This window comes from Chanos chanos, chromosome 3 (assembly GCF_902362185.1).
Source record: "Chanos chanos chromosome 3, fChaCha1.1, whole genome shotgun sequence".
NCBI lineage: Eukaryota > Metazoa > Chordata > Actinopteri > Gonorynchiformes > Chanidae > Chanos > Chanos chanos.
The window spans coordinates 15045341-15070886 of NC_044497.1; the positions used below are offsets into that span (position 1 = coordinate 15045341).

Below are 25546 nucleotides of genomic sequence, written 5' to 3' on the forward strand. Positions count from 1 at the left end.
GCTTTTGCTCTCTCTCTCTCTCTCTCTCTCTCTCTCTCTCTCTCTTTCTCTCTATTGCTTGATTCACCTCAATTAGAAGACGCATACCTGACAAAATTCATCCCCCACCATCTTGATCATTAAAGAATCAAGAGGGGTCACTGATTTTTGTAAAGATATCTCTTTACATTGAAAACATTGTCAGGCTGCAGAAAATAAAGCCTCTTTTTAGTATTCCTCAAGGAGAACGGGAGAATGTTCATCACCCAGTGAAAGAACTTTAAGCGTTACTGAACAGACTAAAAATTGCCATACTAACAGTGATACAGCATTGCTACTGACACTGTATGACATGATTCTAAATAACTTCCAGGGAATGGTTTTAGGACAATCACAGAGAGAGGCTATCAGTTACCAACTTCCTCTTAGTCAAAACTAAAACATAGAAAATCATTCACCATCCGCTGAATTGACCTATGCCGTTAATTTAAAAAAAAAAATGTGACACATTAAGAATCAAATGCAATCTGATTAACACAGTAGTTGTATTCCTGCATGCGTCATATCCTGCATGTTGAATATCCTGGCCTCTGTGACAGCTGAGGTGGAGCCTAATGCTAAATCACGAGCCAAACAAGGGAAGCTAGCACACATCATTAGCGTCAATCCCCCACCCCAACCACTCACCTTCATGGCGTCCAGTGCTGTGCGTAAATTGTTCTTGTCGGTGGCATCATGCGTGTGTTTGACTAATTCCTGTCAGATTACCAAAAAAAAAAAAAAAAAAAAAGAAAAAAGAAAGAGAGAGAGAGAGAGATGAAGAACACAAGCATCACTCTGTTTTTTTAACTTGTTAAGAACCCACTTTTCATCAGCTAATTAGCGTTGCCATGATGAGCTAAGTCAAGTCCTGTCAGATACTGAAGCGGGAACAGAGAGAAACATGGAGGAATTAGAGCGTCAGTCACACTGACAGACACTTAGCTAGTGCTCAGTAACATGTGAATTGTTTACCAGAGTTGTTGACAGCACATTTGGCTTAAGTCATTGGGGACATAAAACCATACTTTATTTAATACAGCTGAAACCAAGCGAAACAAGCAAGGACAAATAAACAAAGTGATTACCAGGTTCGACATGCACACAAACACCAGAGGCACACACAGACACACTCAAGCACACACACACACCTGAAAATGAAATCCTAACCAGCATCGGGGACTGAGAATTGAAATAAGAAATAAAACTTTTTTTTTTTTCCTTTTTTTTTTTCTCCTTTTTTTTCCCCACAAGCTTGAAATTGCTTCCCTGCTCCCTGGAAGGAGTAAACAAGACATCTAGGCCGGACTGAGGGATAAGTAAGGGTAGCATGCATGTCCTTTCCACAGCTCCAGATAAATGGCTTCCCTTTGGCCTGTGAGATATATTGGCGCACGGCACAAGCCAAATCCCCTGTGTCAGTCAAGCTGAACCTGTGCATTATTATCACAAGCAAGGCGGACACTGGCGTATTTTTCATCCTTACTCACGCGCCCTCACACAGAGAGAGTGAAAGAGAGGGAGAAAGAGAGGGGCAGAAGTGGGGAAAAAAACGAAGGAGAGAAAAGGCAGAGATAAGTAGAGAAAGGAAGGAAGTGAGACAAAGACTTGCCAGATAGTGCTGACAACCAACAAGCAACCGCTACCATCACAATCCCAGTTCTCTTCAGCTCTCCTTTCTCTGTCCCTCTTTTCATCACTTTTTAAACCCTGAACCTAATCTCGATCCTCACCCATCACCCATCATGTAGAATTAAGGTTTTTCCAAAAAACTTACACTGTTTGTCAGTCTCATTCTCTGTCACTCTGTCTGCCTCTCTCTGCATCTATCTATCTCTCTGATGGTCTCTCTCTCTCTGTCTGCCTCTCTCTCTCTTTCTCTCTCTCTCTCTCTCTCTCTCCCTGTCTGTCTGCCTCTCTCTCTCTCTCTCTCTCTCTCTCTCTCCCTGTCTGTCTGCCTCTCTCTCTCTCTCTCTCTCTCTCTCTCTCTCTCTCTCCTCCAGCAGAGCAGAGAGAGCCCTGTCACACGCTAACCTGCTCTGCAGAGGGGCAGTAGACAGCCTTTCCCGCCCTTGCTGTCTGCGTAACCAACATGACACACCGCACCACTGCCTTCCCACCCCTCTGAGATCAATCAGTCCCACAACTGGCCAGATGGACAGGGAGGGAGAGAGTGCAATGCCATGGACCACCTTACTGTCACGCACACTAAAACACAAACACACACACAACCACACACACACAGTGTCACACTCTCACAGTCCTCTCCAGTGGGAGCCCTACTGGTTCCCACAAGTAGCAGGACCAGTGGGGCAGTCATCACGCTATTCACAGCTTTTCTTGCGTGCTCAAGCCCACTTTCTCTCTCACACACTCGTTTATTTTATGAAGACTTGCATGGCTGGGTCATGCAGTACTTAAACTGGACCGAAGATGTGAGGAGTAAAGATGTCCCATGAAATATTCATAGCCGACTATATATGTATAGTGTACACAGAACAGAGTTAGTCCTTATGTACAGAGCAGTGCATCAGCACAAGCTGCGAGAGAATGATAATGTGGAGGACACTGCCCCCAGTGGCCACTTTCAGTAGTGCAGTTGTTCATTAGTTTTGTGTACTTTACATATACCAAGAATTGGAGTCTATGATTTACAAGCCATATCTGGATTTTCTGATGTTCTAAAGCACACTTGGACTATAATGGTTTGTCAGTAAGGATCTTGGCCCAGTAACCAGACCCTTGGAGGTTTACACCCCAAACATGATAACTCATTCTTGACATAACCCAGAGCAAGGTACTTAACCAGAAAGTTGCTCAAGAGGTGGAAGACTTTTATCATAGAGTAACAACAACTGCAGGACACTTTAGGTAAAAGCATCAGTTAAAGGGGCAAAACTGTATTTGTTACTCAGTTGTTTATTATGGTAGTTCTGCAAATTTCATGGTATCTTGGGGATTAGAAGCCAGCATGTCTTAAGTACTTCATGTAGTAGCCTATATCTAGCTTGTATATGGCCACTGGCTATCACAGTGTAAATGATATTAAGATGTACTGATATATATTCATCAACATAAGTGAACTGCTGAGACGGAGAATAAAATGAAAATTTGTGAACCGTTCTAGCTCTTTTAAGAAAAAAATTCTTCCTCAAATTTTTGTTTTATAAGGTCCCGCTCAGGACAAAGAAATTTGTGGAATAGAGATGGTAAGTGCAGATACATACACTACACTGTGTAAACAATATGAGGACAATTCGGAAAGATTACTGATATCACAAGTATACGTTTGAGGGTTATTTTCAACTTTTTTTTCTATTACATAAACTTATAAACCAGTTAGTAAGTAATGTTTTAATCAGCAAACCAACGAAAGAGCTGAACGCAATCTGCAAAAATGAAACTTATACTTTAAGGCTAAAGCAGAACACATGTATAGAAAAACATAACTTGCCTGAAGTAGTAGATGATACTTCAAAACCCTCTGCATGGGGACAACCAGGAGATCTCTCAGTGTAAACTTTCCATTATTGGCTCTTTTTGAACAAACCTAAAATAATTTACAATAAAAATGTCATCCAGTTTTCAGTCACCCATTTCAATACTTCAGTAAAACCATATAGAAAAAAAAGAGACATAACTGTAGGCTGTGACCTAAGCATTCACTAGGGGGCAGCATTTACCTTAAGGTGAAACTCTCTAATGTCACCTAATACTATCTGGAGAGAGAAGTTTAGTTTCTTACCTCTAATCTCAACCTCACATCCTCCTTTTCCTTACTGATAGTATCCAGAACAGCAATGGCTGTTTCCACAAGACTGCAGTATCTCCCATAGATAAGTAATCTACAAAATCAAAGCATAGTGGTATGTAAAGATAGCAAAAATACAGAGGCAGATTTAGAAAGAAAAATAGAGAGATACATGTACAAAAACATGCTCAGGCATTATCACCTCTCTTTATAATTGATGAAAACTTGGTAGAGGTTTCGAGCATTGTGTTGTTCAACTGACTCTTGCACCTCCCCCAAAAGGCTCTTGTGTACTTTCACCAGGTCCTGTAGTTCAACGACACATGACAGGCAATTTAAAATCAATAATTAATGTGTTTCTACCAGTTAGTATTATTTCCTTTCTTATACAGAAGATTTCAGGTATTCCCATCTGTGCAGCTTACCGGAATGTTCACAAACACTTTCTGGATCTCCGCAGGGGACAGGTATTGTCGTAGTGGCTGCATAAAGAACTGTGAAAAAGAAAAAAAAGAAGAAAAACAAATTAAGACAAAAGGCAAATCATTGATTGTCTACTGAAAATATACGTAAATATTTACAGAACAATTGGAACATATCCATTTCAACTCCACATCACAGTGCTGGAAAACTATTGAGTTTCTGGTGAAAACAGAAATCTGAACGTGAGAATGATTTATCATTTTGGAGAGTGATTCAAGGCAGAACATCCCAAATAGCATCTTTTATCTGAAGTGTTGAAGTGTGCTTAAATATATAAACGGCAAAGGGCAAATCATGCAGGACAGTGGGCAAGGCCTCACTCACTTTCTCTATGGATTCCAGTGTTTCAGTGTATTTCTCCTCTGTCTGTTTGATCTCGGTCAGACAACAGCTCCTGATATCTGTCTCTGCCTGTTTCTGTAATCACAACAGACACAGTCGTTCAATCAAAGCCAAGCACATGCAACACTGAACCCAAACAGCCTGCAGGTCAAGACCACAACCGAGGGCAAGGTCAAAGAGAGAGAGAGAGAGAGAGAGGGAGAGAGAGAGAGAGCATGAAAAATCCAACCTCAGATGACTTCTCACCACATAAGCAGCACCCTTAGGCATTTTCTCACTCTATCTATCTTAGTCATGCACTGCGGCGAATAGAGTGAAGTGAAAAGGAGCATAAAGAGGTCCTAACTGCCATGCTGTTAAGTCAAAGAGTAGAACTGAAACATGGCAGCTGTCTACCTGGCAGAGTTACAGGTAAAATTGTGAAGTTCACTCACCGGCGGTGGTCCAGTCTCAGTCTTCATTAAGTCCTCGTATACCTCTCCACCTTCATCGTCATCATACACGCAGTCATACAGGTCCTCCTCATCCTCCACACCATTCTCACTGAAAAAGACAACATGCATGACATCATCAGTGACAAACGCTGAGATATCACATCATCTTACACTTCGATTTCATCATATTTATTGCTTCACAGCAATTTAGCATTGAGGAAAGTGACAAGTTGTTTGGTAGCAAAATTACTATATCTGTGCTATAATAATTAGAATATGTATTTACCTATGAGTGTATAGTGTTAAGACATTATAAGTTTACAGGCCTCTTTAGTGTGACTTGAGTCCAGATTTTCTATCTTTAATCATAGCTATACACCAAGCATTTCTCAGAATGCCCTGAATACTAGAGTAAATTCCAGGAGCAAACAGAGACAAAGGCTAGCCATGTGCATCAAGAACAGAAGTCAACTAACATAGTATACTTGCTTGTGTGTGTGTGTGTGTGTGTGTGTCCATGTGTTTGTGTCTGTACATGTGACAGGTATCAGTATAACTCCACTGTTCCATTGCGAAAACAAGACAGCCTGCTACACTAACTGGCAGCTGTCAAAAAGGGTGTGAGAGTAACTGCAATATGTATTGATGCAAAAACAAATTATTTCATAAAACCAAGTTCCCCTACACATGTTTGTGTGTGAGAACCTATAGGACATATTGCACTAACATTTCGTATCAAATAAAGGTGTGACAAATCCTGAGGGTCAGTGATGTCCACACACTCATACACACACAAATACACACTCACACACTCACACACACACACATACACACACACACACAAACACACAACCCTAGGCTACAGCGAGAGTCGACAGTCAGCGTGCAGTTTGGCATGGCGGTGAAAAGAGAAGCCTGTAATAGCTTTAGACTCATCCTGTAGGCTGCCAGGAGACAGCCAATCAAACGCTGCCTACGGCCTCCATTAGGATCAATGCCCACTGTAACGTCCATGTTTATGGATGGGTTTGTTTTAGCCTCAACGTTCTGTCAACTCAGACGAGACTTACACACACACACACACACACACACACACACACACACACACACAGATGCACATGCTCACACGTAAACACACACGTATTTGGCAGCACTGAAAACAGGCTAAGCGAGGCCATAGGCTAACTCTGACAGCTCACGTCTCAAGCAATTAGCTTAGCAGCTGTGCTGTGTGTTGGAGGTGAGGGCCAGGGAAAATGGCTCAGACCACATGCCTTAGCCTGGAGCAGGAAATGAGTGTTTGCTATGTGCTGTACCCTGACTAGTCTTGTTAGTATCAAAACCATGTACTGGGAGAGCAGTGGCATGTGAACAGATTATTAACTGTCTGGTTAGCATTATGGAGGTCACAGAATGTACTGACCAGATCTAAGACCAGGTACAGATAAGAATACTAGAGATTTTATGTGCAAGTGTTTAATCACCGGCTCAAATTGAGACCAACCCTGACATGTTTTTAATTTAAAATTTTAACAGAGCCATCAAGCCAGCAGTTTTGGACTGCAACACGTATTGAAAAAGTCTTAAACCGAGGTCTTGATGAGAAGTATATGCTAAGTTCATATCTCTAAACTCTTAAATAATACTGTGAGATAGGGCTCAGACTGATTTCTTTGCATAACATTTAGTGCTGTCATTCACAAAGAGAAAATAAGAATTGTGTTAATTCCAACACAAAGTCAATATACAATAGCTGATGATATGACACAATAAAGCATTAGTAATTATGTTAATAGAGTGAGTAGAATTGGCCTTATCACTGAATGGCATTGTACTCCCATCAGCAACAAAAGACACAAAGTAGTACATGAGAGCTATTCTTACTCTATCAAGTCCTCTAAATGGTTGTAGATGTCTTCATCTTCTACACTCTCCTCTGTTGGAAAGGGCCTTTCAAACAGAAAGCCACAAACACACAATAAGTATAAAACATAGTGTTTCCATTCATGTAGTAAGTTAATTGAATCAAAAGTCATTTCTCATCTTTTCTTTAAGGACATACCGTATCCCATTTTGCTGTGCAACTGGTGTGTGAGAGAGTTTGGACAGTGTGTCCATAACCTGAAATAAAAAAGAGAGAGAAAAAAACACACATTTACACTCTGCAGACAGTTATCATAGCAGTTTAAACTGTAAAATTATATACATTCACATTGCGCTACCTGATGAATGTTGCACCTCTGGCTGATCAGCAGGGGGCAGTATCATTCAATAAACCAAGTATACTGTTATACCACAGTTACTGCAGTTCATACTTGTTTCAGGAATTAAAGTGTCCCAATTTTGCCAATTCATTTTAACATTCATTTTATCCTAAGGGTTTTTTTTTCTTCAAACAACTATCTGTCTGGCCGTTGCAGGATGGTCAGTGGATTTGTGCCATCATGAAAGACAATTAATATAACCTTGTAATTAAACAAATGCACTTCAATTCGCAGAAATGATGCACGAGACAGCAGATTTCACAGTCCAGTGAAGAGCAGCACACAACGCTGATCAATAGAAACAGTGTCCTTCACCTCCTCTACACTGTATACCCCATTCTGGAGGACAATTAATCTATCAAAACAAGTACTAAATAAGACCACTCTGTATGAAACCACACTTCATGTAATAAAGTCATTGTCTCATATTATGCCTCACAGAATTAAAAAAAAAAAAAAAGGATTTATTAAGACCTAAAACACTGTACAACAACTGGTTTGCAGCATTTGAGATCAGTGTGTGTTTTTGTGTGTCTACATGTGTGCGCATACAAGTGCATCGGGGCTGACACACTCACACACACACACACACACACACATTGTGCCTCTGGCTGCAGTCTTTACCAATCAATAGTGATCACACCAGTTCCTGTGAGCCACCCACTCACCCACCCCTCACCAGTGCTTCCAGTAAATTACATTGCAAACGACTCGTGCTAACCAGGTTCTGCACGCAACCCTGTATGAGTAGTCCCTCGGTCTATGCCCACTCTCTGCCCCCTAATGTAGGATCATCTTTCTCTATAAGTACCTTAACAGTCACAATGAACAGAACTACAGAATCCATCAGGATCAGTGAGTCAGTGCTGTTGATGTACATTATCTGAGCAAGGATATTACTGAAGAGGTATATTGTGGTGAACGTGGCCCATTCTGATCATAACCCTGAAGTGGTCACAGAGACGTGTAACGCGGCTTTAATGTGTTTTTAACATTGTTAATATCACACAAGTGAAAGAGTCAAACATGGGACATTGCCAGAGGCAGACGTATCCTCAAGAGAGCGATAGCGAGACAGAGAATAAACAGAACGATATTTTCCTCTTTGTGAAGACTTCAGGCTCAATCTGTCCCAGTCCCAGTGACAACATGTGGACTTCGCATGCACAGCTGCCTTGGTATGGGAGGGAAAAAAAAAAAACATGATTAATTGCCAAGGACAGAAGTGGAGCATGGGTGCTTTGAATTCGCGAGCATACCGAGTGCATATGTGTCAGTTTGTGTGTGTGTGTGTGTGTGTGTGAGCTTAGACTTTCATCCGTTCGGATCAGAGATCATCTTTCAGAGCAAAAAAAAAAAAAAAAAATCACTCCATGTTGCTACACCTACGGCAGTGAAATTATGAAGGCTTTGGTGGGTTAACTCTCACAGGGCGTGCTAAACACGGTCAGAGCATTTAAAAAGAAAAGATCCCTACATGGAATCCCCCTGTTTTCAACTTATCCTCCACTCATGTGTAAGCATTACCTCACCTCACTGTCAGCTTCAACTTAATCCTCTGCCTCTAATTTGACAATTCCTCTACATCAAATTACTATTGATGTTTTCTATTACATTTTAGTATAATACACTCTTCCCATACATAAAGTAAACAGTTGTTGACTTTCTAGGTTGAAGGGAAAAGGCTCATGTATAGTGAGTCTGTCATTTTCTCATACTAGTCAGGGCTATTAACAGCTGACGTCTTACACCGGAAGTGATGCAATGACTGATAGTGATGAACAAGTGGTCTGGTTTCCTGTCTTAGGGAGGAACTGGGTCTTGTGGCAGAGACGAAGTGTGACAATTTATTCATCAGTGGAGAGTCTTATACTTTAAAGCAGATGAAGGGGTGTGGTATTGGTGGGAGCCATCTTAGGGTAGGCAGTCCAGTGCTCTAGTCATACTGAGAGTGTCTCACAGTTGTGGTATATAATTTACGGAAATTATGAAATCTCATGAGACCCAGGGGCTGTAAATAATTTTCCCATACAAATCATAACCAGCACTTTCACTTTGCCAGACTTACCCAAATCTTAGCCAGGATGTTACCGGAATAGTATAGGATGTTACAGATATAGAATACTGTCAGGATGTTAAGGATATAGAATGTTATCCTGATGTTACAAATATAGAATACTGTCAGGATGTTACAGATATAGAATACTGTCAGGATGTTACAGATATAAAATACTGTCAGGATGTTACAGATATAGAATACTGTCAGGATGTTACAGATATAGAATACTGTCAGGATGTTACAGACATAGAATACTGTCAGGATGATACAGATATAGAATACTGTCAGGATGTTACAGATATAAAATACTGTCAGGATGTTACAGATATAGAATACTGTCAGGATGTTACAGACATAGAATACTGTCAGGATGTTACAGATATAGAATACTGTCAGGATTTTAGTATAGCAGAGGTTTGACTAAGACAACAAGTGTTAGAAGCAGAGTATTTTACAATGCAGTACAGAGAAACACTGATGAAAGACCAGGTAACAGTGGGCAAAAAAACATCTACTTCATCTGCACAGCCTCTAAAGTCAAATCTTTACAGCTGGCGTCATCTAATGCAGGTACCTTGTGTATGTGTATATTTTTTGTCTATGTGTTTGCATGTGTACGTGTGTATATGCATCGCTCTGTGTGTCTGATCCCATTTTATCATATCTGGCCCCTATCATTACTCAGTGTAAACAATGGTCTATTCAAATTAATGTCTGTAATTCTGAGTGACAGAGTTCTAACCCTTAAAATAGACAATGACTTGGTAAGTGGCAGATGTGGCATATGAAAGACTAAAATGACAACACATAAAATGTCAGTATGAGTGCTAATGCACACCTTTTCTTTACGTGTTTCCACAATTGCCTTTCAAACCAGTCAAACTTTGAAAAAACATACATTAAAAACAGCATACATGTCTTGAAACCTCTTTAAAAATGGTTTATCACATTACACTGTGCTATACAGTGTCTAATTATGCTGTTACATTCTGGAACATGAATAAATCTACAACTTGGGGACAATGAAAAGTATGAAAACAGACACGCCAACTATAAAGTGCTGCAAATAGCACTTTTCCAACTCTGGGAAAAAATCAGTCTAGAGCACATCAGCTCAAACACTTCTTTCTCAGCAAAAAAAGACTTTCCATGCAAACCACAGCAAAAACTAATTAGGATACGGGTTGGTGGACTGCTGCTGTAAACCCAATTAACCCAGATTACTCTGCAAAGTCTCCGGGCTGCTGGAATGTCAGAAAGTCTGCCTGCCAGGTGCGTCAGATAAGAAACTCCATCCAATTTCACTGACACTTTAAAACATCATTGGATTAAAAAAACAAAAAAAACAAAAAACGAACGTTCGCTGCCGATCAGTGTCTCGGCTCATTATGCTTGCTAATGCCTAATTAGCCAGTGTGTTTGTTTGCAAATGTGCAGCTGCTATTCAGAATGTCAGACACATTCTCTGTACCATATTCTCCATCGTCCTCTCTCTCTCTCTCTCTCTCTCTCTCTCTCTCTCTCTTTCTCTCTCTCTCTTTCACGCTCACTTTTTAATGTCATTCTCTTTCCCTCTCTCACTGGGCTCATCTCTCTCCTTTTCTATCTCTCTCATAGACTTATTCTTATTTCATCTTTAGGTCCGTTTTCTAAGTGCCTGCTTCTTGCTCTTCCTCTCGCTCTCCTGTTCTCTCAAGGAACCCCTTCCCCCTCCACATTTTTCTCCTTCCTCCCCCTCCTACATCTCTTTCTCTCATTCCATCTATCTTGTACAGGGAGGTATGTTGATAAGCTTATAAGTCCAATCCATCTGACACCCAAAGGTCAAACACAAGGTCACCACACAGACAAGTACAGACATCCCCCCCTAGACATCTACCCCGAGGGTGCGTGTGGGCAAGCAACATAACACCTGCATGCGTGCACACATAGTTTCACATTTACAGACCACCTCAAAACACAAAAATAAACATATGAACATACCCACACATGCACACACCTGCACATACACAAGCGCACACACAAATACACACACCCATAAACATACTAAGACGCGTACACACACACACAAAGACTCTTACACACATATATGTATCTTGGCAGATGCATATTCATAAGTAGCACTTGCAATGCTGGTGATGGTGAAAAACTCCAAGAAGAGATAACCGACTACCTTAATGAAACATAATGAAATATTTAGCATGCGGATATAGCCTGGTTTGAACATGAATTTCTTGTCATTCTGTCATACATTACCATAGAAAGATTTTTTTTGTGTGTGCTATTGCTTTCACTTGGGTGGTATAGGTTGCACGTAGCATGCACCACAGCAGGTGGTTTCAATCTGGGTTCTATGTATTATGAGGTTCAGAGAGATAAGAAACGAAAGTGACATACTCAGTGAAGTTGTTGCAGTGTTGTTTGTCTACAAATAAAAGGTACTAATTTTTAGAACAAAGCTGCAAAGACCACAGTATAAAATGCTATAGGCTAACTTTGCATACATTTTCAAGCTTTAAAAAGGGAACACTCTGAAATGGAGACACAGCCTTTACACTGTTTCCTCATTACAAAGTCCAAGCATGAATTAATTCAAAAAGCTGAAAAAAAAAAACATTATGAGTGAAAGTCAATGAAGATCAGCCAAATGATGCATTTGCAAAACATAAAAAAGCACTATATTAGAGAGTGTGTGACATGTTTTAGTACTTGATATTAACAGATTAACCCCAAAAGCACACTCACACAATCTTTTACACCCGCTACCTCCAGTGTTTCATGTGTCAAGTCTGCTTCAAAATAGTTCCTTTGCAAACAGTTCCTTTAAAATCTATCCCTCCATCCATCCATCCATCCATCCATCCATCCATCCATTCACTCATTCATTTGTTCATGCTTGTGTTTTGTTTTGTTTTGGTTTGGTTTTTTTGGCCAGCACATAGTTGTTGAACTGATTCAGTAGCATCTTGTTTCTGCTGTAAAGGAGTCCAACTCTTATTCACTCCATAGATGTTTTTATTCAAACATCAAACAAAGAAAGGAGGAAAACAAGAATATTTGGTCTTAGGTCACGCAATTTTGCCCACAAGATCATCTGAATATCTGTCACAAGTTGTTAGCCTAGCTTGGTGGTGATAGGACCATGACTGGCGCCTGTGATCACCGAAGCACTAGGCTCCTCTAATCTAGCTAAGAGAGTTCTGAGTTCTCAATGTGTTGCTCAGAGACACAGCTGGGTTTACAGCTAAAAGACTCCAGCTGTGAGCGCCACTGTGTTTCTCATTGGGAGCATCACGGCGTCTGCCAAAGCCTTATCCCTGCCCTACAGAACAACAACATCCGTGAAGGACTGCTATCTCCACACTTATGTTGCACTGCAATGCCTGCCGAATTCCCCGCTCATCTTCTTTATTGAAATATTACACTGTATTTTACACTCCTTGAGAGAAGGAGAGAGGGAGAAAGAGAGAGAGAGAGAGAGAGATGGAGAGAAAGACAGAGAGAGAGAGAAAAATAACAGCAGGGAACATGAGCTGCTTTTTGAAGCGGGAATCCCCTCAGAGACAACTGTGGTTGTCAGGCCTCTGTAGTGAAGCTGCAGGAAGAAGACTTCTTGTAGACTCATTTACTGGAGTCGTAAGTGCAGCCCAACATGTAGTCAGGCCATTTTTTATAGACAATGTCCTTCCAGGACTGTGAAAAGTCACATGTTCATTCCTAAGACTTATTACTATCCTGTCCCCCTGACCTTAAACCAGAAGATATGGATCACAGGGGCTTAATGGCATCTTGACTTAGACTCTAGAGGCTAGAGGACACCTATCTGACACTGAGAAGAGATAGACAGTAAACAGAGACATAGACTGGTAATACCCACCCACTTAAAACACTCACCCCAGTAAAAAAAAAAAACATGTTGGATCAAATTTGTCTCCAAATAAGGACATGATACATATCTATAAATCCAGAATATAAGTGTGAACTGAGCTGACTTTGTCTGACATGAAAGAACTGTGTTTATTAAACTGTGCGTAAACAAAGAGCATATCTGTGAGAACTGTGTGATGCCATAAAATAAATCTCGCATGTGTGTTAGAGTGTTACTACATTAACACCACAGTTATTAAATTACATTACGGAAAACAGATTCTGTAACTGACATCGTAATAAAAATTCTGTCTGCTAGACATGAAAAAATAGTTATACAGAGAAAGTTAGACAAAATTCAACTATGGCCCTTTTTGTCCGTGCAATTTAAAAGATGCTTGACATGAAGACCACTAGTTCAGCTGCAATAATGGATTAACTGTGTGCGGTGGGTTGCAGATGACTTTAGGGTAATGCTTGCTCGTGTAAGATGTGCAGTCCTTGTCAGTGTGATGTGGCGTCAGCTGTAAGCAGTTAAGGCTCTACACACCTCCCAGCTCCTCAGCTAAAGAGCTCTTTTAAGAAGTTTAGTTTACTAAAACACAGCCCTGGAGCTTTGTTAGCGTCTGCTAAGGCTGCCCAGTCAGGTCTAGCGAGCTCAAACTTACTCCAGCAGTATCTCACACATTTAACCTGGATGCTTGTAAAATGCAATCATTTCAGTGCCAACAACTAGCACTAGCTATGCTGGCATTACTGGACTTGTTGCGAGTTGTGCTTACTGGAAGAGAAAAGAATTGTTAAGGAGAAAGAGGGTGAAGGGAAAAGAAAAAAAGAAATCTCAGTGCAGCTTGCTTTGTTAAAAATGTACTGGTTTCAGCGTAACTGTACAAAGGGGAACTCCAATATAAGTTCCTGGAATAAGAACACATCATCTTTTAAATCTAACCAAAACTCCTAAAGGGTAATTGGTTTTTGAAAGAAAAAAAAAGTCATATTAGAAATGCAGAAATTACGTAATGAATTCATCTTTGTACATATGGCCTCCAAAATGAGATTTACATAACCCAAATATTTTTTCCTCCTTAGATCAGCCAAGCATATCCAGTAATCAGCTAGAATGCCTTCAGGAAAACCCTCTGCTTGTGGAAACCCTACAATTCTTATATTACTGATTAATACATATGCTTTTTCAGCTTTCTAAAGATATCCTTGTATGGTCTGAGCCTTACAGGAGTCAATCACGGTGAGAACATAAAAACTGCAAAGACACCCTCCACCTATTGAGCTTAAGTCAAGCAACACTAAACAGGAAGTGACCTTTGCTTTTACATAACAAATATATCAAAAACATGTTCACTCCACCTCACGAACAAAGATAATCATATGAATACAAGATTAGTTATAAAGAGACATTGCAGATGGCTCATCACATTAATGAGGATAGATAAAAAGTGATATCCCAATCACCATTACTGAGGTGGGGTTCCACCCAAGAGGAAACAGCTGTCATGATGACCAAAAACTCAAACCAGACTTATGTGGTTTCATAAGGCTAAAGTTCAATGGGTTTTCTCCCAGTTTATCCGGAATGAGAGAAAAAGATTACAGCTGCAGAGTTTTTGAGACTTTCAACGGTAATTTAAAAAAAAACAAAAAAACCCCAAATTGGAGCTATAAGAGGAAAACACAAATGTTTTGAGGAACTAAGTCAGTTGTGAAATTCTTTACCAAAAACCCACAAAAAAAGTGACTCACGAGTGCTCGTCATGAAAAACTTGAACAAATATGCAAGTTTGAGCTTTTTTTAAATCACTGTAAACTGTTTTCTCATAAAGGATTAATGGGTGTAATATGTTGCTAATATGACCGTCTTGGTCTGCCGTTATCAGTGCTCTATGTGCAATATTCGATGCTGAGCTTTGCTGAAAATTCACTTTTAATTGCATAGCTAAACAGCAAAGGGACAAAGGGTGAACTTCTCCTACGCACATACACAGCCAGCAATTCTCATGACTGAGGAGATTAGCTTTCTGCTCTCTGTTTCTCAAATACAGTTCAAACCTTTCTCTGAATCCTTCCTGAACACACAAAAAAAGTCATTACAAAATTCAACAAACAGCTCATCTCACAAACTCACAATGTGAAGTACCATAAAAAAAAAAAAAAAAAATACATGTGTAACTATGAAAGTTTTTTTAAGCTGTACAAGAAGACTAAATGCAGAGCTGCAATAGGACAGGTGTGTTGAAATGTTAAATTTTCTCCAGTATTTATATGATCTCAGTTCTCTGATCTTACGAGACTGACCTTGGACCTGATCTGTTGGGTCCCTATGGGCTGGAAGGAGACGAGATAAAGTTTAATATCTGAATAAAAGATCTGAGTTGTTTGTACATCTTGATTGATGCCCAAACTACCCACTCAACAGACAAGATGAGCAATCAATATGGGTCTGGAGCCTCTTCCGTTAATCTCAACATGAAATGTATTGGTGGACAAAATGAATTGCCCACCATTTCGGTTTGTGTGTGTGTGTGTGTGTGTGTGTGTGTGTGTGTGTGTGCAAGCACAAGATGCCTTGCAGGCATGCATTATCTACTAACACCACTGAAGTTCAGTTCTTCATAACTTTAACCTATCTGTGAGAATCAGTTTAACATGAAGCAGAATTCTAAAAATCCTGATGTAACCAAGCAACTGTAAAAGATAAAAAGAATAAAAAAGGATTTTGTGTTTGGGTGACTGATGTTGTTTATTAAAATGTTTTACCAAATGAATATAAAACTTGTTTTTATCTTTTGGCAGCCCATTGTCAGTAACACAGACAGCAGAGTTGAGATTAGAGTGGATTCCCCTCCACGCTTGACAGGGACGTGTGGGATGCTCAAGTAAGGCCATCTGTGACTATCCGGCTTCATTTCAGACAACTGCTTAAAACCCTCATGAAAATTTTACTCGTGGCGTTTTTTAGATGCACTGAGACGAGAGACATTCTTAGAGGGAGCTTTACTTTAGTCTGACCAGATCCTGAGATATCGCCCCAAAGCGCAGAAAACCAGAGCAAAGCTCAAACATGCACTACAGATTACATATCTTTGAAAGAAATCATTTTTAACTGGTTCATAAAGGCAAAGAGGACAACTGTTACCACCTCTCTCTCACTCATACACATACACATACACACACACACACACAAACACACATTCCTAGAGAAAGAGAAAGACAGACATGTCATTCATGCTAAATCATGGTTTGGCGTATAGCTGACATCAAAATACAAGCTCACAACACATAACAGCGAAGAGATGAGAAATGCGAGTGCGCTATGTAAGCAGGACGGTTTTGCAAGAGGCCTTTGATGTTTGCCACAGCGTCAGCTTTGAGCAAGACCAATGGTTGCAGAATGTTGACCAGATTGCTCTCAGTAAGGTCCACAGGAAAGCAGAAGAAACCTCTCCATCCGTGCCAGGTCAGACCGCAGCTAGGCACACAGTTTACTAAAAAACACAAAACCATCTTTAATCTTTCACACCTCCATGTGAGCTGCATCAGTCACATATCAACACAAGAGGCGGAGGCCATCCGAACTGACGCCCTACGTTTCTACTGCAGCGCTTCGGTCAATGCCGGCTCTGCTTTTCGCCAAATAAACATTGCAAAATTCGATATAGACAACGTTCTGTGTATGATAACATGAGCCCAAGAGCGGAATTTTTGTCTGAAACTCCTCACATGAGCCTTTTGTCATCATGAGGTTGATGTTAACAGCAACGCTGTTGTAACAAACGTCACAGGAAGTCAGGGCACGTTTTGAAATGTGTGAGAAAAATTACAAGACAGCTCAACATGAGGCATGGAATCCGTTGAATTTGTTATGAATCTGTTAGCTTTGGGAACACATACAAATTGCTGAGCCATACTTCTGTGCGGCATTTACGCAGTCATCAGGGAAAAATGGATCTTATCAGAAAACCACATTAACCCTCAAGAATTCTGAGTTACATATGAATTATGCCCGAGGTAAAACTGACCAACAAAATGAAAGGTTACTGAAATGTCATATCTTATGCATGTATCCAGCTTCACATCAAAACCCCTCAAAAGACTACAGCATGAACTGGGAAACAGGATTACATCTGAGTAATTCACAAAAAGTCACAAAACTATTCTTGCTGTTTGAGTACAAGCCTAAATGTCTAAAAATGTATCTCTGACATTAGGGTTTTTTAGTTTAGTTTTTTTTCCCCGCATTCATCCATGAAACGAATTCTCTGTTTAACAACACTCACTCTTTCCCTCTCTACCAGAAGTGACATTTTCAAAAACCACATGAAGTTTAGCACTGTACTAAAGCCTCTTAGCCCCAGGCTAGGCCAAGAGAGATAAGAACAGGGCTGTGTGCCACCTCTCCACCTCCCTGTTTTCTCTTCTTTCTCTCACTCCCTCCCTCCAACAGGGCTCATATGGGTCTGAAACACCACAGGAAGAAGAAGTAAACCCACAGTGTGGCCTTAAGGGAACGCCGCGTTGCGTTGCCTAAGGGGGCAGGAAAGAGGAAGTACGAGTGTTTTCCAGCCGTTTACGACAGGGGCAGAGACAAGGGCCCCCTGCTGAACAGGCAGATGTGGTGGAGAGGTCTAAAGTCAAAGGGCTGAGGGTTAAGGGGCCAAGGCCCAGCCCTCGCTGCTCCCTCACTCACCCCAGAACAGAGCAACACAACCAGGGGACCGAGGAAGATGAGGGCAGGGGGTGGGTCTATTTGTCACCCTGACAGTCTTCTGATAAACCAATGCACCTGCATTAGTGTACTAAGAGGAATACACGCACACGCACACACACACACACACACACACATACACACACACAGAGGCACGCAAACACATAGGTGTAAATACACACACACAGGAGTACCGGTTTCGTCAGGCTACTCTTAGAATGACACAAACACAATCAAATTTGCCATCGTGCACACTCATAGCATGACACCCTCCTCTTTAAATAAATGTGCACGCAAATACGCACGCATGAACACACACACACACACACACACACACACACAAACAATGATCTACACACTTTCACGTACACAGGAACACTGCTGAGGCCCCTTCTCCAGACTCTTTTAATCTAGCAGTAGCAGCACTCATCTGTTGGGCCTTTGAGATGTGTCGAGAGGGCAGATAGGGGTGTTTCCGCTGCCTGCTTCCTGTCTCCCTGTCTCCCTGTCTCTCAGATGAGTCAAGCCCCTGGGAGCTGTCTGTAGTCTGGAGCCTCTGAGCTCTCTATGCTCTTTTGCTCTACACTGCGCACATTAAACACAGATTAATGTCCTGTCCACGCCTCCAAATGAGCCTGGTGACCTTGGCCTCTTCTCTGAGATTTATTGCCCAGTGCCAGTGACAACTGCTGTTTCCCCCCACCATCACCGCTACACCGTCCTGCTCTCAAAATCTCAAACCCCACCACAGTGTTTCCAGAATGTTCCATCGGTGCAAGGACAGAGTTGCCAGAAGCATTAGAAGATGAAGGGAAGAACGTGGTGTTCATCAAAGTCTAGCTGTTAAAAGAGCTTCAAGCAGACGGCCGGAGAGGAGTTCACAGCTGTAAGAGAGGAAGCTGAGAAACACTCCAGTCTCTGTTTGGTTTCTCACACCACCAACCCCCCCCCCCAACCCCTACCCCTTCAAACTGCCCCCCACCAAACAAGCCTGTATGCACTCAAGCACAAAGAGACCCAGCAACACACACTGATGCATGCAATTCAGTCACATCAAATGTCAAGATCCGTGACAACTCTCAAACACCAGAAATGCAACAGCCACTTGATAACACGCTAGAGGTTCGTACCAAACAGAACAGAGTTTCTAATTCATTTTGAAATGTCAGGCAACAGACTAACATTTTATGAGAAAAACATGGACTAGGAGGACTAACAATTCATTTCTCCCACTTATTTTCCTGCCCGTTCCTTACAGTAAGGGCGAATTATCTGAGTTCACCCCGTGTTGCAGGGACATACATGTTTATGCCAGCATTTGGAACACAATGCTTGGCCACGACAGGAATCTGGCCGTGGACTGTACTGTAAGCGAGCCGCACATTCCCTGTGTCATCAAACCCAGTGTGATCCCTCAGCACGGATGTGAACAGGCCCATGGACCCCTCACACCCCCAAGACCCCCCCCACCCCCCGAACCCCCACTCCAACCCCAGAACTGTCCCCTAAGTATCTATTACCGGCCTGGCTTGTCACTTGATACCCAGGATGGCACATCCGCCCAGGAGTGCAAGCTCTGAAGGGCACTATAACACCACAGGGAGATGCTGGGGGGGAGGGGGGGGCATTCATGGATTTATGGATACAGTTTATAAGGAATGAAAAAGAGAAGGGGATGGGGGTAGAAGAAGAGAGATATTGATGGGATGATGGAGAGAGAGAGAAAGGATAGCTATTGATTATTGTCTCTCTCTTCAGTAGCGGTGATATATTTAACCCTGGAAATCCAATGAGTGCACAGATGTGTCTTCACCTCCTCTCTTATCTGACCTCTTTCTCTCTGCATGGAGGGGTGGGCTTGGGGGGGATGAAGATTTAGCTGAGCTCAGGGAGTCTTTGCAGAGGCCCCGCCGTGGTTTCAAAATCAAAAAGAAGAGGCTTTTACTAACGTGTCACTTCCTGTGCATCAACATCTTTGCTTCTACTAGCACTAGAAGTCAGGGGTGCAAAATTTACGCAGTTTAACTGATCAGATAAAACCTCAGCTCGGAGACAATCAATCAAAACTGAACACAGGAAACTCATCACTGCTAATTACTATGCGTCATAAAACGAACAAGTGGAAACACTTCTCACCAAGAGCTTAGACCGAAAATACTGAAGCGCCCCGGTCTCAGAGGAATAGAACATATCAGCAATGACATATTGTGACCTCTTTCTGTAGGTGCATGGAGGTTTTTCCCCACCCTTTATTAACCTCTCTTAGACAGTTTATCTCTGATCAACACTTCATTCTCCTTGACTGAATGATCAAAGCATTGACCACAGGTCCAAAGAAAAGGAACTGAATATGAAAAATGCATATGGTTAAGGTTAAAACAGAGTATAAAGAAATGAACTTGACAGACAGCGGAACTTCCTAAATGGTGGAAGAATGCCTTCTCCTTCAACTGTAGTGACCATGACTCCAAGCAGCAAATTCAAAAGCCTCAGTCAAACTGTTTCCCTTTTAAAATCTGCAGGGTAGACAAATCCTCTACTGCTGTTGTTGCAGTATCCGTACTGGCGAAATGTCTCACTTCTTTAACATCTGACCAAAAAAGTTTATTTAGACACATACGTAACATGTCACTTCTACTTACTCCCAAGCAGTTATCGCACATCAGCGTTTTTCTTTCTTCAGAAATAGAGCGAATGTGCTGACAGAGAAATCACATGACTGATGTCATCGAACCTTCCATTAGAATCGGCGCACAAGAACCCTCCATTACAAGCCCATTCTTGGACAAAACCCCATAATTAATCACAATCACTCCAGAAATATACCCCTGCCCTAAATTATGAATTTAAAATGGGAATTATTTCTCTTTTTGAATGTAAATGACTTCAATTCAGTTACCACCTATGTCTTTCAGTCACTCCGGAATGAAGACCCTCTTTAAAGATTAGGCGCGCCATGATTGATTCTGTTGTTTTTGAGACTGATTGGATGATGAATGGATGAATAGACCGAATTAGATTACTCATCAGAGGGGTGGGAAAGTGGGCAGTAATCTGTCTCTCCGCGCCGCTGCGATATTCTTCTATTGACTTATTAATATATAAAGAGAAATCATTACAACAAGCTCTCAATCAAGAGCTCAAGACATCGACAACACAGTGCAATATCTATATGTTCATTAGCACACCCAAAGGAACAGAAATATTCAGTAGTATATAGTACATCATTTGTGTGTGTGTGCTTGTGTGTGTGTGTGTGTGTGTGTGTTTATGTATATATGTATATATGAATGTGTATATGTGTCATACTATCTTTGGTCAGTTTCTGAAAACATGCAAAAAAAATATGCTGCTAACATAAAATAAATTTGTTTCTCAAATATTTTCATTTTACTAGTTTTCATACTAGTGAAGTAGCTATCCTATATTTTCTCATGAAACTTATCCTTTATACAAAGCATGCCAGCTTACAGCAGAAATCATAGGTAAATCACAAATCATTCATTCTTGACGAATAATAAAAGAGGGGCCATTCTTCCACTGATAACCAACAGTCTTCAGTTGTCAAAGGACCGGCTACAAAATTAAATAATCAAAGATGGCAGATAAACAGGACAGATTTTTTAAATTTTGTTTTGGGGTTTTTATTTTTTCAGTGAACTGGAAAAAACAGCTACCACACAGAGAAAGGGAGAGAGAGAGAGAGAGAGAGAGAGAGAGCGCATGTGTGTGTGTGTGTGTGTGTGCGTACGCGCGTGTTTGTCTAGCTGCTCTTAGGCCGCTATACTGAGTAAAGAAAACACAGAAGCTGCCTGTGATAAGAGACTTAGCAGATGTGCTCATATGAGAGGCAGCTGTGGACAAGATCACATGACATATGGAAGACAGACCCTGATGAACAACCTCTTCTACCCCAACTAAAGCAGAGGGGAATCCATTTAGGAACCAAAAAAAAACCTGACATAACATGAATCTAAGACAAGTCTCTTCCTGTCAAAGTAGCTTAGACCAGCTTACATTCAGTTTCTTCTAATAAGGATCGACCTTCCTCGAAAGATGATCAGTGCAGAATGAATGTAAAAAAAATTTGTACCTTTCTCAGAGCACACTCCTACAAAAGTGAATATGAGCTGAATGCATGTTTTATTTGAGATTACTGTGGTGCCTATTTTTAAACCATACAAGGACGATACAAATGAAGCATACTGCAAGCTGAAGATGAGTGACAGCATTTCTTATTTGTTTTTTTGTTTTGTTTTTTTTTTTCTCTCCATTAGTGAGTCTGGAATGAATCAGCTTGACCTGTTTTCTTTTTTCTTTACTTTTTTCTTCTTTTTTTTTTTTACAATGAAATGTTATTTCTAGTGCATTAAAGAAAAAAGAAGAGGTTTTCACTTAGCAAATTCAATTTTTGTTGATTGACGTTTTCACCAGCGTAGGAGGCATGAGATTTCAACACGGCTACAAAATCACTGTTAATCTGATGGAAAGTTTCACTATTCATTCACATCATGAGTGCTCTGAGGGCCGTAATGCTTGCCGGATAAGAGAAAAGGGACGAAAAAAAAAAATCAAATTTAAGAAACATGACACAATTAACCATAAAGATGAATTAAAAGGCCAACAGAAAAAAAAATGTAACTTAGCTATTTGATGGACATTTTTAGAATTTATCTTTTTCGGGGGTTTGGCAGAAAGGAAGAAATTGCGCAACAACCGACTGAAAGAGATCAACTGTTATTTCCTTCGAGAATGGTTAAGCAAATTATTTATTTTTAGTTTTGGCCCTGTTGACTTCTATGCATCATTTCTTTATTGTGCATGATGCTTGTTGATCAAAGCCTAATTTCTAAGAACAAATTGAAGGAAAAAAAGGCTTGTTTTGAGCCCACGCAGAAGAATCACAAACTGAATTAAGAAGATTCATACCACTTAAAAGAGAAGCTAAAAGACTTGTGATCTGTAGCCTAAAGGTATATCAATGTCTGATGTGTAAACGTGTGGGCTGTGACATGTAAGCTCTCATGATGTGGGTGAAAATGACACTTTGATAACAATCCAACAGGACTTTCATCACTAACAGCCTAATTCATCATTTCAAGTTAAAAAAAATGATCACAAACAACATTAGATATATTACATAAATAATTATTTGTGTCGATCAGCTGTCTTTATTTCAGTGTTTCGTCAGAGGCACAAACAATTTGACAATGATCTATTTATGTTCTTTTTTTATGTAGTTTCAAGCTTGAGCATTTGAGAATAATTCATGTTGTGCTGCCAAGTTACAAGAAGTATCTTTGAGTACTGTTGGAGGTCAGATGAGGGAGGTGTGAAAGGTCGTGTGTGTTTGTACACGAGGACCATCTGGCTCTGTGGGTGCCACGTCAGTATTGACAAGATTGGGGCTGTACATCAGTGAGTTCAGTATGGGTTTGACACACAAACACGCACACGCACACACAAACGCACACACACACGCACACACATACTCATATGTTCATTACCGCCGCAAAGCTTAAGCTACATAACAACATAGACATTCCGCAGCAAGCACACACACACACACACACACACACACACACATACACACACACACTCACACACACACACACACACACACACCCACACACACACACACACACACACACTCACACACACACACATTCTCAGACATCAGAAACAAACATCTGACCCATATCCTCATCAAAGCTTCAAGCGCCACACGTCCCTACCAGCGAAGTCCCACCCTCTCAGAGGGAAGTCCCGTCACCCTGCTGTAGTCGAGTGATCTTTAATTAAACACACTACAGCCTTTATTACATTATCAGCAGGGTGGGTAAGAGACCCAGACATTTAAAACGCAGGAGACTGCAGAAACACACACACACAGCTTCACCGTCTCAGAGGAAATAACGAACCAAGGCAAGGCTTTTAACTCCATTAAAACACACACACACACACACACACACACACACACACACACACACACACACAATCAGCTCTAAAATGTAGCTTTTTAATGAGTGGAAACTCAAACACCATTCTGTCCTCATTTGGCACGTCTCAGAGCAACTGAGGCAAATGCTTAGATCATACCCAAAACGCTTATTCATGTGTACAGAAGACTGGGTAGTGAAAAATCTTTTGACGTTTAAAAAGAAAAATCCTCTCTTCAGGAAGCCATGTCCATGTTTTAGGAACACATTGGATTTGATTCTGGATCAAACTGGATCAGAAGAAGCTGAAAGCTAAATATGAGAGAAAAGTAAATATTTATGGCCTCACCTTTCCAAAATCTCGGACATCGAAGAGGTCAAAGGGGTCAAACAGATCGCTCTTCTTCATGGAGAAGATCTCCGAACAGGCGGATAAGAAGGTCCTGATGTTCTTCAGACAAAGAAACTGAAAACAGAGCAGAGTAACACAGTACATTATTGTGAAGATAAAAAATTCAGTTTGTGTGACCGTACACTGGACAATTAATCAAAGAATCCACAGGAGAGCTGGAAAAAAGTGGAGGGAGCAAGTTGAGAAATACAGAGAAACCAAATGTAACCATTTTATCAGCTTGATCTCGAGTGAGAACAAATTATTCCATCCACTTACGCCATAATGGGTGACTTAAAGTTTTTCTTTCAAGTCTAGACTGAGAATAAGCATTAAAAACAATAGGCCTAATCATATTTAGATATTCTTGGCTATCTGAAAAATGCACGGCTAATCACTCGACTTCCTCAGATTTGCACTTGCGAATTGCACAATCGTCTCTGCAGCTGTTTGGCACAAAATGTCTGAAAAAAAAAAAACCTCAATGTACTTCTTGGTTTGAATTTTACGAGGACGAAAAAGCTGAAGTCTGCTTTACAATTTATCTTGGCCATCCCACAAAAAACATTACAGTGACTCGACAGAAAATTCAAGCCTAAAGTTTCATATTTTAGAATGGTAATGGCAGAGAAAACCAGCTGTACTTTCAAATCTTTGATTAAGTGGGAGGTCCCCAGTAACACATCCTGATAACAATGTAAACCACAAAATGAATGTACAACTCTTTGGTTGTCCAGACGGTTCTGTGTAATGAATGCTTTTGGCCCAGCAGCCTAATGAAAATCAGCAAATTGGGCTACATCCAAACACATAGAGTCAGAGAGTGTATCAAGACAAGAGTCAGCAGGGTAACGCTAATACAGGGTGTTGGCTTTCATCTGAGGAAAGAGTGGTGCTTTGTCACACCTATAAAATGCATTAACCTCTTCAGCAGACTTTTTAGGATTAACAGGAGAGCCATTGAGACTGATATTGCATATGTGACAAACTGCTGATAGAAAATGTGATAAATGTAATAAGGTATAACTAAGGATGTCAAAAACTGTCTCATTCAGGCAAGGGCCGCAAATGTCCGTAAACTAATTTGTTGACAAAACAACACGTGTCATGTGGAAATGACATCATTTCAGAAATATAAAGACATCTGCTAATTTGTCTCTATTTAGAAATACGTCCTACATGTTTGTTAGTTACCCTGCGTGTAAATTGAGCCATTTCCAAACTGGAATGCTATTACATCACGTTATATATCATTCACATAACAAATACAATTACAAC

At 40.8% G+C, this 25546-nt stretch overlaps 1 protein-coding gene across 1 annotated transcript in view; it reads right to left on the reverse strand.

The window, feature by feature from the left end:
• The window catches only part of vav3 (vav guanine nucleotide exchange factor 3), a 58844-nt gene that overhangs the window by 24189 nt on the left and 9109 nt on the right, over positions 1-25546 (reverse strand). The window contains exons 2-11 of the mRNA XM_030768984.1: positions 24227-24343; positions 7091-7149; positions 6913-6978; positions 5029-5137; positions 4577-4669; positions 4195-4263; positions 3972-4075; positions 3764-3863; positions 3473-3568; positions 667-735 (exon numbers count right to left, since the gene is read on the reverse strand). Of these exons, the coding sequence (XP_030624844.1) occupies positions 667-735; positions 3473-3568; positions 3764-3863; positions 3972-4075; positions 4195-4263; positions 4577-4669; positions 5029-5137; positions 6913-6978; positions 7091-7149; positions 24227-24343 (882 nt within the window). The remainder of the gene's footprint in view (positions 1-666; positions 736-3472; positions 3569-3763; positions 3864-3971; positions 4076-4194; positions 4264-4576; positions 4670-5028; positions 5138-6912; positions 6979-7090; positions 7150-24226; positions 24344-25546) is intronic.